This window comes from Vombatus ursinus, unplaced genomic scaffold (genome assembly GCF_900497805.2).
Source record: "Vombatus ursinus unplaced genomic scaffold, bare-nosed wombat genome assembly UNPS02000749.1, whole genome shotgun sequence".
Taxonomy (NCBI): domain Eukaryota; kingdom Metazoa; phylum Chordata; class Mammalia; order Diprotodontia; family Vombatidae; genus Vombatus; species Vombatus ursinus.
In genome coordinates, this window is record NW_020940527.1 from 1,044,627 (window position 1) to 1,064,629 (window position 20,003).

General features: G+C 41.5%; 1 protein-coding gene across 1 annotated transcript; it reads right to left on the reverse strand.

Annotated features, from left to right (window-relative positions):
* Positions 1 to 17,771: 17,771 nt before the first annotated feature.
* On the reverse strand, positions 17,772 to 18,507 carry IMP3 (IMP U3 small nucleolar ribonucleoprotein 3). Its single transcript, XM_027860750.1, has one exon. The coding sequence runs from the start codon at positions 18,407 to 18,409 to the stop codon at positions 17,855 to 17,857; it is 555 nt and encodes a 184-aa protein (XP_027716551.1). The 5' UTR covers positions 18,410 to 18,507; the 3' UTR covers positions 17,772 to 17,854.
* Positions 18,508 to 20,003: the final 1,496 nt, after the last annotated feature.

Consider the following 20,003-nt stretch of genomic DNA (forward strand, 5'->3'; position numbering starts at 1 on the left):
ACAGCTATGTTGTGCAATGACTGACTTTGATAGACTTAGCCCTTCTCAGCAATACAAGAATCTAAGACAACTCCAAAAGACTCATGATGGAAAATGCTGTCCACATCCAAAGAAAGAACTATGGAGTTTGAATGCAGATTGAAGCATACTATTTGCTCTCTTTTTCTTCTGTTGTTTTGTTTTGTCTCTTCTTTCTTGTGGTTCCTCCCATTAGTTCTAATTCTTCTTTACATCATGACTAATGTGAAAATATGTTTAATATGAATGCATAAATAGAGCCTATATCGGATTGCATGCTGTCTTGGGGAGGGGGAAGGAGAGGGAAGGGGAGAAAATTTTATACTCAAAATCTTATGGAAGTGAATGTTGAAAACTAAAAGTAAATACATAAATATATGCATCTACCCAAAACCAAAAGCAAGCATCGTATGCAATGGGGATACACTAGAACCTTTTCCAATAAATATGGGAGTAAAGCAAGGTTGCCCACTCCCCCACCTCTCCCCACCCCCCATAGTTCTGGAAATGCTAGCAACAGCAATAAGAGAAAGTAATTAAAAGCACAAAGATAGGTAGAGAGAAGATGAAACTATCCCCATTTACTGATGATATGATAGTATACTTGGGAAACCCTAAGGAACAATCAAAGATGCTCATTGAGGTGCTAGATTAGGCAAAGTTACAGTCTACAAAATACAACTTCAAAAAATCAATTTCTATATAAAAATAAAATCCAACAAGCAATAATAGAAAGGGAAACTCCATTCCAATAATTGCAGAATATATAAAATATCTGAAGATCAACTCCACTAGAGCACACAAAAGACTTGTAGAGACTGTATCACAAAGTGCACCTTAAATAAAGAACACCACAGTTTTATGACCCTTTGCACATAGTTCCAAATTGTTCTCCAGAATGATTGAACCAGTTCACAACTTCACCGACAGTGTATTAGCATCCCTGCTTTTCCACATCCCCTCCAACATTTGTCAGTTTCCTTTTCTGTCATCTTAGTCAGTCTGATAAGTATGAGGTGGCATCCTAGATGTGTTTTAATTTGCATTTCTCTAATTATTAGCGATTTAGAGCATTTTTTCATATGACTATTGATAGTTTTGATTTCTTCTTCTGAAAACTGCCTGTTCATATCCTTTGACCATTTATCAATTGGGGAATGACTCTTGTTTTTATAAATTTAGCTCAGTTCACTATATATATGAGAAATGAGGCCTTTATTAGAGAAACTTCCTGTAAAAAAAAATTCCCATTATTTCCTACTTTCCTTCTAATTTTGGCTATATTTGACTTTGTTTATATAGAAGCTTTTTAATTTCATGTAATCAAGATTATCCATTTTACCTCTAGTGAGCCTCTCTATCTCATTTGGTCATAATCTCTTTCTCTATCCATAGATTTGACAGGTAATTTTTCCCTTGCTTTCCTAATTTGCTCATGGTATCACCCTTTATATCTAATTTATGTACTCCTTTTGAACTTATCTTTGTATATGATGTAAGATGTTGATCCAAGCCTACTTTTTTCCAGATTGTTTTACAACTTTCCCAGAAGTTTGTGTTGAATAGTGAGTTCTCAAAGAGCAAAAATAGAGAAAGAAAATCATAGTTCAGTTTCATTAATGAATAAAATCCTAAATAAAATATTAGCAGGAAACTGCAACAATATATCACAAAGATTATTCGTTGTGACCAAGCAAGATTCACACCAGGAATGCAAGGATAGTTTAACATAAAGAAAACTATTAACATAATTGATATAATTAATAACAAAAACATCAAAAATCATATGACTACCTCAATATATGCAGAAAAAGTCTTTGACAAAATACAGCACTCATTTCTATTAAAAACACTTGAAAGCATAGCTATAAATGGATTTGTCCTTAAATTGATAAAAAGCATCTACCTAAAACCATCAGCAAGCATTATTTCTAATGGGGATAAACTAGAAGCCTTCCCAATAAGATCAGGAAGGAAACAAGGATGCCCATCACCAATATCATTCAATATGGTGTTGGAAATGCTAGCAATAAGAGAAGAAAAAGAAATTGAAGGAATCAGAATGAGTAATGAGGAAATAAAACTCTTTTTGCAGATGATATGATGATATACTTGGAAAATCCTAGAGATTCAATTAAAAAGTTAGTTGAAACAATAATTTTAGCAAAGTAGTAGGATATAAAAGAAACCCATATAAATCATTAACATTTCTATATATATTACCAACAAAGTTCTGCAAGAAGAAATAGTAAGAGATACCTCATTTAAAATAACTATAGACAATATAAAATACCTGCCAAGACAAACCCAGGAACTACATGAACATAATTATAAACTAAAGTCAGATTTAAATAATTAGAGAAATAAAATTTGTTCATGGGTAGGTAGAGCCAATATAATAAAAATGACAATTCTACCTAAACTAATCTACTTATTCAATACTGTCTCAATTAAATTATCCCCCAAAATTTTATTGAGCTAGAAAAAATAATAACAAAATTCATTGGAAAAATAAAAGGTCAAGAATATCAAAGGAATGAATGAAAAAAATGTAAAGGAAAGAGGTTTAGCAGTACCAGATCTTAAAGTGTATTATAAGGTAATAATTATGAAAATATCTGGTACTGGCTAAGAAATAGAAAGGTGTAACAGAATAGACATACAATACACAGTAGTAAATAATAATAGTAACTGTCTGTTTGACAAATGTAAGGATTTAAGATTTTGGGATAAGAATTCACTATTTGGTAAAAAATTGTTGGGAAAACTGGAAAGCAGTCTGGCAGAAATTGGGTATAGACCAATATCTTATACCATTTGAGAAAATAAGGTCAAAATGGATGCATGACCTAGATATAAAGGGAGATATAAGAAAAATAGAAAAACATGAAACATATTACCCTATCAGACATGGATAGGAGAAGAATTTATGAATAAACGAGACAGAGAACATTGTGAGATATAAAATGGTTAACTTTGATTACATTGAATTTAAAAGGTTTTGTACAAATAAAACCAATGTAGCCAAGACTAGAAGGAAAGCAGAAAATTGGAAGAAAATCTTTATAGACAGTTTCTCAGATAAAGGTCTCATATCTCAAATATATAAAGAACCCTGTCAAATGTATAAGAATATGAGTCATTCTCCAACTGATAAATGATCAAAGGATATGAACAAGTATTTTTTCAATGAAGAAATCAAACTATAGGTAGTCATGGGGCAGCTAGGTGGCACAGTGAATAGAGCTCCAGCCTTGGAGTCAGGAGGACCTCAGTTCAAATGCGACCTTAGACACTTGACATTTACTAGCTGTGTGACCCTGAGCAAGTCACCTAACCCCAACTGCCTCAGCAAAAAAGGAAAAAAACAAGGACTACATGTAGTCATATGAAAAAATTCTCTCAATCATTATTCATTAGAGAAGTGCAAATTAAGACAACTTTAAGATATCATCTCATACCTATCAGATGGGTTAAAATGATAGAAGGAGAAAATGACAAATGTTGGAGGGAATGTGGAAAAATTGGGACACTAATACATTGTTGGTGGAACTGTGAACTGATCTAACCATTTTGGAGAACAATCTGAAATCATGCCCAAAGAGTTACAAAAATGTGTATGTCCCTTGACCTAGCAATACCACTATTAAGTCTGTTTCTCAAGGTGATCAGGGAAAAAGGAAAAGAATTTATATGTTCTAAAATATTTCTAGCAACTCTATAATACTAATAATATACTATACTACTGTAATAGCAACATTTGCAACATTTCACATCTTAGTAAAGCATGAAGTAAGAGGAGGAGTGCTGGATTTGGAACCAAAGGACTTGGGTTCTGTCTCTGCTACTTCTTGAGTGAGCTTAGGTAAGTCACTCAACATATTTGGCCTCAGTTTTCTCATCTGTAAAACAAAAGTGTTAAACAAGAGGCCTTTAAGTTCCTTTGCATTTCTAAATCTTAATCCTGTGATCTAGGATTGCATCTAATCGGAGTTCAACTGCCTTTTAATGTTCTCATTTACTTTGTTGTAGTCAATATGTATATTCTCTTGGTTCTGCTTTCATCACTGTGCATCAGTTCATATAAGTCTTCCCATGCTTTTCTGAATTCCTTGGCACTTTGGCACCATTTTGAACTCTAGCACCATAATATTCCATTTATATATCATAGTTTGTTCAGCTATTCCCCCAATGGAAAAAGACCTATTTACTTCCTTTTTTTTTTGTTCTAACAGGGATGTCTTTTCAATTTGTTAAACTTAGTAGGGTTTAATCTGAACGGTTCTTACCTCAGGGCCCCACATAAGCAAAGCCCTGTGAGATCCACAGAGGAGGGAGGTAGTTGGGTCCTGGTCCTAAACTCTTCTGCTGTTGGCTCTCAGCTGCTTTTGACTATTTTGATAGAAAGGCATTTGATCCTCCAGTGCTAAAGAACCTATGTTGCCTAAAACTGCTTAACCTTCCAGTGGACAGGAGTCAGTTGTGTGAGAATTCTGATGGGATGTGTGACCTCACGGGAGGTTTTTGTGATATCATATCACTATAGAGATTTTCAAGTTGGAATCCTAACCATAACTCGAAGAGGATCAAAACTGCTGCCTGTTTGCTCCTGTAAACTTCTTCCCCAAAATTCTCTAGCTCAGTTGCTCTGTGATCTCATCAGAGTGATTACCCCATTACTGCAGATCCAAACCCTTTCTCACTTTGTGCAATCCTTACCCACCTCTAAGTAAATTCTCCATGGAAGATTCCTGCCGACCTTCATGCACTTAAGTCTTTTCTCCGGTTTATTTCATATCTTAGGGGTACCGATGGGGTCCTTGGGCTATTCTTGTGTTCTCTTTGGTTCTTGAGAGCTGTATTAATCCCCTCCTTATGGTCATCTTCATTGAATCATAGCATCTAGATCTGGAAAGGATATTAGGGATCACCCAATCTATTTATTTTATATATAAAGTGTTGATAGGGAAACCTCTATCTACAGAAGCACTTTCATGACATAGATATTGAAGTGGAAAAGCAGGTGTGTAAAGGGTAGGCAAAGCCTTCCAGGTTTTTCTGTTAGTGCCCTAGCCCAGATTCATTCTAGACCCTTCTAAAGGCATGAATTTTCCTAATGCTATTACATGATTTCCTAGACTTGTGTTTACCCCTGTGCCATTGAGATTCTAATCTTCTCCCTAATTTCCCATGACCCAAACGGATCATTGATTCATATTGGGGTCCAATGGACTCTTTACTATAGAGAAAATGAAATAATGTTAACTTTGATTCACTGTAGCCTTTGACCCTATCTGTCACCTTTTACTAGACACTTCTCTCTAGGTTCTGACTCTGCTTCTATCTGAGTACTCCTTTCCAGTCTCCTTTGCTGGACCTTCATCCATGTAACTAACCATGAGTGTTCCCCAAAGCCCTGACCTGGGACCTCTTTCTCTTTTCCCTCTCTTCTATCCCATTTGGTTACCTCATCGTCAAAAGCTCTGATGGGTTCCACTATCATCTCCATGCAGATGATCTCTAGGTATGTGTGTGTGTGAGTGTGTATAAAATGTATGTGTGTATATTTATATGTCTAGTCTATCTATCTATTTATCTATCTATCTATCCATCTATCTATCTGTCTGTCTGTCTAGATTAGACCCAATCTCTCTCATGAGCTCCAGGCGGTTGGTGGCACAGTGGATACAGTGGTTTCAGGACACCTGAAGTCTTTAAATATGGCCTCAGATAACTTAGTAGCTCTGTGACCCTGAGCAACTCACTTAATCTCAGTATGCCTCAGTTTCCTCAACTGTAAAACAGGGATAATAATAACACCTACCTCACAAGGTTACTGCGATGATCAAATGAGATAATAATTATGAAAGTGCTTAGCCCAGTGCCTGGCACATAGTAGGCACTATAAATGCTCATTCCCCTCTTCCTCCCCACCCACCTCGTCCTTCATCACCTTTTGAACATCCGGAACTAGATGTCTCGTAGACACCTCAACCTCAATGTCCAAACAGAACTCATTGTCTTTTCCCCAAATCCTCCCTTCTTCCCAGCTTCCCACCATTCTCACAGTCACCCCGGCATCATCCTCCACTCCTTACTTGCACTTAGCACACGGATCCAATCTGTGGTCAGATCTTATTTCTCTCTTCACAACATCTCTTATATCTGACCCTTTTTCTCCACTCACAGAGAGTACCTTAGTACCCTTGTCACTTCTCATGGGAACTATTGTAAGAGCCTCCTAATTGATGTCCCTGCCTCAAATCTCTCCCCACTCCAATTTATCCTTCACTTACATGCCAAAGTGACTTTCCTTGGTCTGACCATGTAATTCCCCTCTCCAACCCCAATGCCCCCCCACACACAAATTTAACAAACCCTGGGGCTTCCCTATTGAATTTTCTGTTAGGCATTTGAAAGCCTTTTACAACTTATCTTTCTTTATAATTTTCTCATCTTTCTAGTCCTTTTTTTTTTCTTTTTTTGGTGAGGTAATCAGAGTTAAGTGATTTGCCCAGGGTCACACAGCTAATAAGCGTCAAGTGTCTGTGCTGGATTTGAACTCAGGTCCTCCTGACTCTAAGGCCGGAGCCCTATCCACTGAGCCACCTAGCTGCCCCTTCTTTCTAGTCTTTTTAAATGTTACTCCTCAACACAAACCATATGGCTTATATTGGCTTACTTCCTGTTCCTCACACATGAAGCTACATCTCTTGATTCTGTTGCTTTTCATTAGCTCTCCCCCATGCCAGAAACCTTTCCCTTCTCATTTTTAACTCTTAGCTTCTCTGGCTTCCATACGCTCTCTGTCTCTCTGTCTCTGTCTCTCTCTATGTCTCTGTGTCTCTGTCTCTGTCTCCCTCCTCTTTCTCTCCTTCTCTCCCTCTCCTTTTCTCTCTCTCTCTCTGTCTCTTTCTCTCACACACATACATACATACACACACACACACATACCTTTCCTTCTGAGATTACTCTCCATTTTATAGTGAATATATTGTGTACCTATGTGGTTATTGCATTTTGTCTCCATCATTAGAGTATGAGCTTCTTGAGGACAGGAACCTTGTTTTTCCCCCTTTTTTTTTATATAAACAGTGTTTAGGCCAGTGCCTGGTACATAAGTGCAGAATAAATTTTTATTGACTGGTTGACCAAAAAAACCCTCAAATTCTGCTTTGAGTAAGGTCTGAAATCTGCACCTCCTTACATACAGTCCTCTTCCATTATCTGAATGCCTTTTTAGGGGAAGTTCTCTCTAGCATTCCAACTTCTGGGGTCACATAGAGAATGGAGGAAATCATCAAGTCCAAACTTTTGACTGATGTTTAAAGGCCTTCCACATTCTGACACCAACCGACCTTTCCAGTTTTGGCTCCCACTACTCACCTGCTTCTGAGCTAAAGAACCTCAGGCTTTCCCATCTTCTTTCCTACATGTGTATTAAGTGGAAAGATGTTCAATCCGGGCTCTGCCACTTCCCAGCTACGGGGCTCGTGTGCCCCCCACTACGTAAAATGAGGGGGTAAGACTGGAGAATGTCTAAGGATGCTTCCAGCTCTGACATTTCTTGGGTGTTTGTTGGTAAATGAATCTGTAAATACAAACTGTTTTCCCATTTTCCATCAGGAGAGAGGAAATGAAAGGGTTGAGCTGTAGGAGGCAGCCCTGCCCAGTGGAAGGAGCGCTGGGGACACACCTGCCTCTTAGCTACCTAGTGACCCTGGGGAACTCACTCAGCCTGCCTGGCCCTGGCTTCCCTCCCAGCTTTTTTAAATGAGGAGCATTGTACCAGGGACTTGTCCCTTACTGCTTTCTGTCCTATAACTTCACCAGAGGATCAAAAGTTACCAGACTTGATGGAAGAAATGATGCAAAACACACTTTCTTCCTTTCCTCGGCGACATGGGTGTCTGAGGGTTTGGATCCTGGCTTTGATGGCTTTTCTTTGTCACAGGGGAAGGCTAACTGGGTGGGTGGAAGGTATAGGATGTATCCAGAAATGACTGTAATATAAAAATGATTCTCCTCCCCTGAAAAAAAAAAAAACCCTAGAAAAAACAGACTGCAGGAACCTTGCAGACTCTGCTGAGACCAGGTCTCAAGTCACCAGGGACTTCCTTCCCAGTGTTTTCAAGACCCAGCTTAATTGATTTGTTGATCATTCTTAGACTGCTTTCTTGGAGTAGCCTTGCTCCTTGGCCCCAAGGATCACCACATTGATGTCCTTTAGGAAAAGACCTGGAGGGCAGCTAGGTGGCACGATGGACAGAGCACTGGCCCTGGAATCAGGAGGACCTGAGTTCAAATCCAACCTCATATATTTGCTAGATGTGTGGTCTGGGCAAGTCACTTAACCCCATTGCCTCCAAAAAAATCCCCAAAAAACAAAACAGGGAAAGACCTTGGCTGTGAATTAAACTATGCCCCTGGGTGTCCCACCCACTGAATGCGACCCATATCCGGTGTTACACAGATGAAAGAGCCCTACATTTGAAGTTAGAAGATCCATGCTTGAATCTTGTCCTCAATCTTCCGTGTGACTGGAGGCAAGTCATGACCCCTCAGTGGGCCTCCCACTTTCTTATTTGTAAAATGGGGTTAGGGGATTGCCAAGTTCTATTCTGTTTCTAAAACCTATGACAAGCTGGTGCCAGATCGCATCCTGGCCCCTAACATAAGAAAAGAGAGAACCTGATTGATGAGAGCTGGTTAGTGTAGCAGGTAGAGCTGAATCATCCAAGGAAGAAGCAGTTCCCCGTTATCCCTGGAACAAAAAGGTGCATCCATGGCCCCTAGCATTACTTTAGGTAGAATCAGAACATGGTGCATTAATGCAGACCTGCAGGGAGTTCCCTTGTGGAGTGCCCTCCCAATTCTGGTCTCAAATGTTTTGTTCAACATTTTCATCAGTTGCTTGGATCAAGGCATAGATAGCACACTTACCAAATTCTGAAATGACATGGGAGGGATAGCTAATACCATACATGATAGGACCAGTATTCAAAAAGGAATGAGAAAGCATTTATTAGCCTGTTGCTATGTACTAAGAACAAACAGAAAAAAAAAAAAAGTAAGTTAGGCCCTGCTCTTAACGAGCTCACTCTCTAATTGGGAGAGACAACACATAAAAGAAGATTCAGCAGCGAGGCAGCTGGAACGCCCCAGACATCCTTACGGTGCAGAGGTGGGTTGGATGGCAAGGCTCAAGAACTGTTAGGTTACATAAATAGGTAAGATAACATTGCTGGGGACTACAGAGAGGAGATGAAGGGCAGATGGTCAGGCCTGGGCAGGGGGACTATCTTTCATTTCATTGGAGGGAAGAGAGCTGTTTGACTCCCATCTCATCCAAGCCATGTGAGTGGTTTAGCAGACAGGTGGAAGAGGAACTGGGGGAAGGCAAGATGAAAGTGTGTGTCCCCAGTAGGGGTTTTGGGACAGCCGAGGAGCCAGGCGAGGGGACAAGTAGGGGAGGCAAGAGGCTGGAACAATGAAATATAGCAAGGATATTAAAGTTTAAAAAAAAAAACCAGTTACAAGTACAAGATTGGTGGAAGGGCAGGGAATGGCCAGACAACAGTTGGTGTGGAAAAAGATCTGGGGGTTTTTGTGAATTGTGAGCTCTAGATAAATCAACTATGTGATGTGATGGCCAAAAAATGCTAATGTGCTCTTCAGGACTTCAAAGTATCTGTGATCTGAACAATGGTTCTCCCTCCAGTGGTGCAGAACATAATGCACCCATGCAAAACCATTGGGCTGGATGCTGCATTAATAGAGACAGAGCCCAAAGCTCCGGATGGACCCCACATGCAGGTCTACGTTCAGCTCTAGGCACCACACTTCAGAAAGGACACTGAGAAGAAAGTGGAGCGTGTTCAAAGAGAGGGGACCACAATGGTGAGAGTTCTATAAGCATCACTGAAAAGATGTTCAGCCTAGAAAAGAGAAGAAGTGGCAGGGAGGCTGGACATCAAAACTGACGTCACCCACTTGAAGGTCTATTGTGTGGGACGGCCACTGAACTTGTTCAGCCTGGCCCCAGGGAGCATCACTGGGAGTAATGAATAGAAGTTACAGGAAAACAGGTTTTGACTGAACAGGAAGAAGAATTTTCTATTATCCTCACCCAACAATCCCACCTGGTCCTTGAAGTCTTCCTTTATCAACATAGCCAAGAGGATCGCTCTTTCTTCCTCACTCCTCTGGTCTTCTGCATAGTTCTTTCAGTATCACTCAATGCCTTTTATCACAATTATTCATCCATCAATCAACAAGCATTTATTAAGCATTTGCATTACTATGCTAAACTCCTGTATGCAAAACAGTCCCTACCCTCCTGGAGCTGCCATTCTCCTAGGGAGACGCCTATACCTACTAAAATAAATGAGACATTCAGAGCAGATAGAAGGTAATCTTGGGTGGGATGGCCATAGTTACTGGGAAGACCAGGAAAGGCCTCCTACAGAAGGTGACATTTGAGCTCATTCTTGAAAGAAATCAGAGATGCCAAAAGGCAGAGGTGTGGAGGGAGAACATCTCAACTGTGGGGGGATGACCAGTACAAAGACATGGAAACCAGAAGATGGAGCATCTTGTGTGAGAAACAAGAAGGAGGCCAGTAGAGTTCAGCCACAGAGTATGCAGAGAGGAGCAATGTGTAGGAAGACTGGAGAGGCAGAAAGGAAGGGGGTTCTAGAAGAATTTAATTTATCTATTTTTAGTTTTCAACATTCACTTCCAAAAGAGTTTGAGTTCCAAATTTTCTCCCCATCTCATCCCTCCCCCCACCCCAAGATGGCATTCATTCTGAATACCCCTTCTTTTAATCTGCCCTCCCTTCTATCTCTCCCCCTTCTCTTATCCCCTTCCCCTTCTATTTTCCTATAGGGCAGGATAGATTTCTATACCTGTTTGCCTGTATATCTTATTTTTTGGAAGAATGTAAACATCAAACAGAGAAGTTTATTAATTTGATCCTAGAAGTATTAGGAAGCCACCGGAGTTTGCTCATTACAAGCATACCTAAGGCAGGATTTGAACTCAGACTGACTCCAAAGCTGGTACTCTATCCACTGCCTCACCTAGATGCCCTACTTATTAAGCACAAAGGCATAAATGACATGGCCAATTCATGTTGAGCCTACCTCGGCAATCTCTCTAGACTCCATCCCCGCTTCTCCATTCATGTTTCCAACATTCCAAGTTGATGTTTGTGTTGCCTCTTGGTAACTGGGTTACCATAATGTCTTCCCATCTGGTCTGGCTCCTTCTAATTTCTCTATCCTCTCCTCTAATCTGTCACATAGCTGCCAATGTAACTTTCCTCTGGCACAAATCTGACCTGTGCCACTCCTAGGCTCAAAACCTTCATTGGTTCCTCAGAATTAAAAAACAAAAAAACAAAAAAAAATCTCCTAATTCTGACATTCAAGGCTTCCAACAATCTTTCTAGTCTTATAGTACCTCTTTTTATGCATCATGGTTTCATTAGACTAGGCCATTCATTGTTCCCCAATCCCCAATCTTGTCCTTTCCAGCAAAAAAGCAACAAAATAAATAACAACACAAATTTCAAAAGTCCTCAGAGTTGTTCCACCCCCAGATCCTGAGGCCGGAGAATTGTCCTAGTGACCATTCCTTCCCCTGTTGACCATTTAAAATTGATTCCTTATGCCTGAATCTTAAGCACTTTCAAATTCCCCAGAGTCTCTTTTAAAGTCAGATACTTCACATTGCATGACCTGGGAGAGATCCTGACTTCACTGCCTGTTTGTTTGTCTTTGGTGAAAAAATACTGGAGCCTTCACGTTAAGATAGGAAGTAGTTCACTGTGCTCAGTGAAGACGGACAAAACCAGCCACTTACACTGCTCACATTGAAATAAGACCAAATAGAAATGAGTTTCAGTTCACTGGACCTTTTGTTCCAGACCTCTCTCTGAGGGTTCCAGAAAAAAAGGGGGAAGGGGGGTGGAGAGAGAGAGAGAAAGTGTGTGTGTGTGTGTGTGTGTGTGTGTGTGTGAAAGAGAGAGAAACAGATGGGGGAGGAAGGGAAGAGAGAGAGAAGGGGGAAGAGAGGGAAGAAGGGAGACAGAATCAATTTAGCTATAATTAATTGTATCTTCATTAATGAGACTATTTAAATGACTTTCTTTTGCCTCTCTATTTATTGACATTTGCTTTTTTCCAGACAATAAACCTTTTCCTAACTTGGCCCTTGATTCTGCCTCCTACAGCAGATAAATTTAGATCACACAATTTGTATAATACCTAGGGTTTTTTTAAAGTCCAGATCCCCCCCCCCTTTTGTAATCAATGTTTAGACCAATTCTTCATCCTTGAGAAAATTCTTCCTCCCTCCTCCCCAAAAAAGGTCACAGATCAAAGTGAATGGTACCCAGTTGATCACAAAAATTAAATGAAATTTATTTACATTTCCTTCCACATCTAGACAAAGAGTGAGATTCAAAACTAAGGACATATGGGGAACAAGGAACCTACATGAACTGGTGTTTTCTTCAACTTGGAGCTATTAGAAGTTAAAATTTAAAGAGGTTTTTTTTAATTTTTATTTAAAAAATTAATTATTTATTTTTAGTTTTCAACATTCACTTCCATAAGATTTTGAGTTCTAAATTTTCTCTCCCTCCTTCCCCAAGAAGTTGTGCAATTTGAGATAGGTAAAGAGATTTTTGAAGAATAATAACCCTAAATGGGGTCACATTTCTGTGGCACTTTAAATATTTGCAAAGCACTTTTCTCACAACAACCCTGTAAGAGAAATAGTGCATATTATAATTGGTATTAATAGTATTATGCATATTTTACAGATGAAGAAACTGAGACTGAGAAAGGTGGTGATTTACAAATTCTTTCTGACAACCTCAGAGGTCATAAAGAGACCGAGGCCCAGAAAATGGAAGCAGCTGACCCACAGTCTAATAGGTATTTGGCAGCAAAATAGTGACTCAAGCCCAGCTTCTCTGATGCCAGTCAGCAAGCTTTCCCATGAATGACACATGCCAGACTCTGGTCTCATTCGTGATAGATTTTTATTTTTATTATTTTAAAATTTTTTTATTCATTTTAAACTTAAATACAAAATGAGAAAAGAAAAAAAAAACATTGGCATATACACAGCAGAATTTAAGAGAGAACTGATATGAAACAATAAATTTCTGTTTCAAGAAACCTATATAGTAAGTACTACACATTGTTTTCAAAGTTGCCCAGCTTTTCTTTCCTTCTTTCTAGGTTTTCTTTTGTTCTCTGCTGTGCACTTTTAACTTTATTTTTTCCCCTCACCCCCCAAGAAGACTACAATTAAACACACACATGTATGTTTGTATACATATATACAGATACATCTATAAACATACACATGTGTGTTTATATACATATATCTGTATATGTGTATGTTTATAGACATATATACATATATATCTATAAACATATACATATATACACATATACACTCATACACATACATGTAAGACCACATTATGTATATTTCCACTTGTCTTCTCTTTCTCTGAAGGTAGATAGCATCTTCCCTCCTAGGTCCAAGTCTTTCCATGTTTTTCTAAATCAACCAGCTCATTATTTCCTACATCACAACAATATTCCAACTCAATCACATCCAAATCTAAGAGATTGTCTATGAAAATTTTCCCCAATTTTTTTGCATTCCTTAATTCTTGGTTACATTGGTTTTATTTATACAAGAAAATTTTAATTTAGAATAATCAAAATTATCCATTTTACACTTCAACAACACTCTCATCTTATAATACAGTTTAAGGTCTGATACTGCTAAATCTCCTTACTTTACATCTTTTCCCCCTAGTTTCTTTGAAGTTCCTGATCTTTTGTTCTTCCAAATGAACTGTGTTATTATTTTTTCTAACTCAGTAAGATTATTTTTTAGTAATTTAATTGGGATGGCATTGAATAAATAGATTAGTTAGGTAAAATTGTCATTTAAAAAATTATATTGGCTTTACCTACCCATGAACTAATAAATTACTCCAATTATGCAGACTTGACCTTGTTTGTATAAAAAGTGTTCTATGTATAAGTTCATATAGTCCCTGTCTGTTTTGACAGGTAAACTCTCAGGTATTTTATGTACTGTCTCATGATAGATTTTTAAACTTGCCAGAGCACTCTACTGCCTATTATGTCCTGCCCTTTCCAGTAATTTTCATAGGCTCAAGGATTCAGATCTAAAAGGACCCCAGAGCTCCGCTAGTACAACCCACACAGTTTATAGAGGAGGAAACTGAAGCCCTTGCCCAAGGTGACCCAGGGAGTGTCAAAGCCAAGATTCAAACTCAGATCGTCTCCTCCAGAGTATTCAATGTTCTTTTTCACTGTATCTCGCTGTCTTTTCTTATCTTTTTTCAAGGCTCACTGAAGTTGCCAGCTCCTCCAAGAAATCTCCCCCATGCTCCCAGTTGGAGCCATCTCCCTCCTTAATTATCTTACATTTTCTTCTCTGTATACTTTCCATATTCCCAAAGGAGACTATAAGTTCCTTAAAAACAGGGACTGCATTTGTCCTTGGATTCCCATCGCCCTGCACAATGCCTTGCAGAAAGCAGGCGCTAAAAGACATTTATTGTTGAATTGGCATGAGGAAAAGATGGGAGGATCTTAAAGCTGGAAGACTTTTTGGAGGTGACCTAATCTAGCCCTCTCTGTCCCTCACTGCATGCCAGAGAGATGAAGCCATTGCCCAGGGTCACACACTAGAGGCAATCAGTGGCAAAGGCAGGGCTAGAATCCAGGCCTCCAGCTGTCCTATTACATATTTTGGCTTTCCCTCCTTAAAAAACAAAACAAACAGAGCCTACCCAAAGCAGTATTCTGGATTATCACCTACTAAAGAGCCCCAGTTAAACAATTTCATAAAAGTCTGATGCCAAAGACAAGAAAAGCAGTGAGATGTTTCTCCTCCCGGAATTAACTTTTGACTTTTTATAAATAAAAAAAGTTTTCTTGGATAAGAGAAAGATCAGTCGTTGATGATAAATCTTTTCTCTCCTTTTGAAACCTGAAGGGTTCGTTGTAGAAAAATCTGCTTATTTTGCCAATAAAAATCAGAGCAAACAGTTCAATATGACACATTTTTGGTAACTGGGGCTAAGTAGCAACCACCCCTCAATATTAAATGTTAGAAGGCACAAAGGTTTCAATGTTGCTCTTACAGCCATACAGTTCCCTACATGACTGAATTCAGACTGACTGGATATGATGAAAATGAGGGAAGAGTTAAGAATAACTATGGGTTTTGAACTGGTTGACTGAAGGATTGTAGGGCCCTCAATGGAAAAAGATAAGTTAGGAAAAGATTTGGGAGGAGGGGGAGGATGAGTTCACTAGACTACAGTGTTCAGCAGGTCCTTCCAGGCTGGAGAGGTGAACTGTCAATACTGATCTACCAGCAAGCATTTCTTAAGCACCTTCTTGGTTTCAAGGCCTTTGCTAAGCCCAGGAGTTAGAGACATAAGTGAGAGAGCCTGCCTTCAAGGAGCTTACATCCTACCAGAGGAGAAAATGCTTCCAAATGTTAAGTATATGCAGAATAATATCCAGGTACATACAAAGCAACTATAAAATGAACACAAGGCAACATGGAATGAGGGCTCTAGCAGTTGTGGAGGAGTCTGGAGGAGACCAGGGATTCCCAGAGGTGGAGGGGAGAGTACATTTCAAGGATGAAGAAAAGATGGAGACAGGAGATGGGGTATGGATTGTTGAGTGGGCTAAGTGTAAGACTGGAATTGACAAAAATAATTCGGAACTGGGCTGTGTAGTGCTTTAGATGCTAGAGTGGATATTTGATCCTAGATGTCATAGGAAGCCCCTTGGGATTGAAGAGGTGAAGAGGGTGGGGAGAGGTGATCAGTACTTTGGGAAAGTCTCTGGTGGTGTTTTTGGCAGATGGATTGGAAAGGGAAGGGAATTGAGCTAAGGAGATCAAATTCAAGGCAATTACCCGGCAGCTAAGTGGCACAGTGGTTAGAGCACTAGTGCTGGAGTCAGAAGTTTTAATCTGACCTCTGACACTTAACTGGCTGTATGACCCTGGGTAACTCACTTAAGCCCATTGCTTAGCCAAAAAAAAAAAAGAAAGGGGGGGGTGGCAATTATTGCACTAGTTCAGTCATTAGCATTACTCTCTGAAGACAGTGACCTTGCTTCCCAGGGAAGAAAACATCCCCAGTCTTTCCTGCTGTGGAAGTTTGCTGATCAGCAAATGCCGGTGTTGGGGGAATTTCTCACTGAATAGGCAAACCTAAAACAGATTCACATTTTCACAGAATCACAGAATGTTAGCATCTCAAGAGATTATCTAGAATGTCATCACAGGGTAAGACCAGATTCTTCCTTCTGACTGGACAGTTCTACCTCTGACTGCATGGTCCTGAATAAGTCACTTAACCTTAGTGTCCCAGCACTACCACCACAAACGGTAAAGCTGAGGCTGGACAGCACTGGCAAGAGAGAACTTCCCCCCTGGGAACTCCTCACACAAATCTAGGCCTCAGCCTTCCCAAAACAACAAATCCCATTTTTCTGTCTAGGACAGAGGTTCAAGTTAGTTCAGAAGCTCTAAGATTACAGCTCATAATGCTACAGCCAGGACTCAAACCCAGGTGTTCTGAACCCAAGCTCCTCACAGGAATGTCCTCCAGTTATTATGCTTTTGACTAATATTTTATTTTACTGACTCCTATCTCAAGTTAATATATTTAAAATTTTTGGTGTATATCACAGATGTGGCTAAGATCAGGGGGCAAATATAAATGTATGGTAACTGTAACAAAGTCCAAGCCTGCTTCTAATTATTTATCATAGGATGGCATACCACTGAAGGAAATAAAGTATTTCTTGTTCCCTTCCTGCCCATGGGAAGTCCTTTGGAAAACTCCATTAACAAAACTTGTCCTGCAGAAAGGATTTGTAAATGAAAGTTGGGTCGGTTTTGTGAGGCCAAAGCAAACGGGCTCACGGTGCGAGCCTGACAAAATTTCCCACATGTCAATTCAACCCATCTCTCCTAGTTTAAGTAAGACTACAGCTGAGATGCATTTTTCAAAAATTGGGACTCCAGGGGAAAAAAAAAATTTGGCCTCTTTCTTCTCATTAGTTTAGAGATCAAACAGAAGGCTCTAATGAGTTGACTTACATAAAGCCTATTACCAAATTAAACATTCATATACTTACATAGTTTAAAATATTATCAAATACCATTATCAATGCTAGCTATTCTCCTTCCTTAAAAACTAACACAGATGGTGAAAAGCCTGGCACACTCGGCCATTGATGGAATAAAGACTGGGTACCCACTCAGGTCAAGGGCAGCCAGAGTGGCGGGGCTGGAGTCAGGAGGACCTGAATTCAAATTCAGCCTCAGACACTTCCCAGCTGTGTGATGCTGGGCAAGTCACTTAACCCTGTTTGCCTCAGTTTCCTCATATATAATAGGAGCTGGAGAAGGGAACGACAAACCACTCCCATATCTTTGCTAAGAGAATGCTGGTAAAGGAGGAAGCGGCTGAAATGACTCAAAAACAAAACACACTCAGGTCATTCAAGAACAAGGGCAAATGAACCCTGTTTATTAAATAAACGAAAAAAGTCCTGCTGCTGCTACTGCTGCTGCTGGCTCCTCGGGAGGCGACAACGACTGCGAGCCTTGCTTCTTCTGAAAACGCAGGGACCTCGAACAAAGTCTCTGCCCGGCCGCTTCGGCACCTGCCCGGCCGCTTCGGCACCTGCCCGGCCCCTTCGAGGATCGTCCCCAGCAGCGTCTCCCGGCCTGGCCCCTACGCGTCCAGGTCGAAGTCGTCGCGCTCGTTGCTGTAGTTGAGCACGTGCCGCTTGATCTTGGACGAGTCCACCCAGGTGATGAAGTCCTCCATGGCGCGCGTTACCAGGCAAGCGGGGTCGGTGACCACGTGCGGGCCCACGCGCACGTGGCCCTGCTCCACGAAGGCGACGGCGGCGCGCAGGTGCTGCGCCATGCGCAGCTTGACGAGCACGACGGGCAGGCGGCGGCGGCAGAAGCTCGACGCGGTGACCGTGTCGCAGAGCTGCAGCGACGACTGCGTGGGCACGAGCCCCATGGAGTACAGCTTGCCCAGCAGCGCGGCCGAGGCGCTCACGCGGAACGGGTCGCGCTCGGGCAGGTCGCGCAGGCGGCGCGCCAGGTCGCGCACGGCGCGGCTCAGCCGGTTGTAGCGCGTGTAGTCCTCGCGCCGCTGCACGTGATAGCGCCGCAGCACGCGCAGCTCGTGCAGGTTGTGGTCCATGGCCTCCCAGTTCAGGAAGTCCACCTTCTTCAGGAGCTTCTGCTCGTGGAACTTGAGCTTGCGCACCATGATGGCGGTGGCGGCTGAGGCTGAGGCTGCTGCGGAGGAACAAGAAGAGCGAGCGAGCGAGAGAGAGAGGTACAGAGAGGCAGACCTGCAGACCCGCTTGCTCTCCGCAGAAGCGAAAGCACTTCCGAGTCAGGTCGGGAGGCGGGCCCGCGGCCGGCTCCCTCCTAGCCATTGGCCGACGGGCGGCGCGGGCCACGCCCCCAGCTCTTACTGGCCGAGAGAAAGCCACGCTCGCCAGTCCTTTTGCTTCCAAATAAACAGCCTGCATCCTGGTCCTTTAACGCGCCTGCGCCTTGGGCTGCATCGGAGACGTGTGAGGCTGTACCCTGGGCCCTGCTTGGCTGACTCGGCGTTGGCCTTGGCCTTGTTTCTCTTACTGTCTCTTGGTCCCTCTCTTTAACTTGAAGCAGTCCAAGTCAAAAGAGCACAGATTAAAGGCCTGCCGTGTACAGGCATCGTGCCGAGCCCTGAGGGTGCAAAGAAGCAAAAGACAACCAGTTTAATGTGTATTTTTAATATTCATGCTTGATGTACACGTGTATGTATATACACAGGGGCCAGGTGACGCAGCGGATAGAGCGCCCAGCTGGGAGTCAGGAGCACCTGAGTTCAAATCCAGCCTCAGACACTTAACTAGCTGTGTGACCCTGGGCAAGTCACTTCACCCAGATTGCCTCAGTTTCCTCATCTGTAAAATGAGCTGGAGGAGGAAATAGCAAACCACTCTAGTATTTCTGCCAAGAAAACCCCGGATCGGGTTAGGATGAGTCTGAGGCAACTGAACAACAGCAATAAATACACATGTAACTTTAATGTTTGCAGACGATGTAGGTATATGTGTGCATATCTCTCTAGACCTATATGTAACTCGATGTGTTTATTTTGCTTTTATCCCGTGTATACTTGCTTGTCTCCTCTGGCAGAGTGTAAGCCCCTTGAGGGCAGGAACTCTTTGATTTTGTTTTTATGCCTCCAGTGCCCAGCACAGTGACAAGTGCTTCATAAATGCATCTTTTTTTTTTTTTTAAGGCAATTGGGGTTAAGTGACTTGCCCAGGGTCACACAACTAGTAAGTGTCAAGTGTTTGGTCTGAGGCCGGGTTTGAACTGAGGTTCTCCTGACTTCAGGGCCGGTGCTCCATCCACTGCGCCACCTAGCTGCCCCCATAAATGCATCTTGATGGATTGTTTTGTATGCGTTTTATTTGCATTATCTCATTTGAATCTCTCAGTGCTCCTCCGCGGTAGGGATTGCAATCTCTCTTCTACAAAAGAGGGACTTGGAGCTAGAGAAAGGGAGCCCTGTGCTCACGGTCACGGTCACGTAGCTAGTGAATGTCTGGAGCTGGGGTGTGAGCCCGGGGCTTCCTTGATCAAGTCTAGCCCTCCAACCATGACGTCACGCTGCATATCCAGTGGTAGAAGAGGATCCGAAGGTGGTAGGCTGGTCATGTAGGGAAAACAGAGGACACATGGACCGCTCCCGTGTTCTGTTGCTATCTATGAAATGGTAAAAGACCTTGAGTCCACTTACTTGTCTGACTTTTGGTCTTAAGATCTTTTTACAATCTTAAAAAATATTGAGGACCTTCCCC

Bases quoted from the DNA above. Each gene is read 5' to 3' on its own strand.
- IMP3 (XM_027860750.1), bottom strand. From the start codon at position 18,409: ATGGTGCGCAAGCTCAAGTTCCACGAGCAGAAGCTCCTGAAGAAGGTG.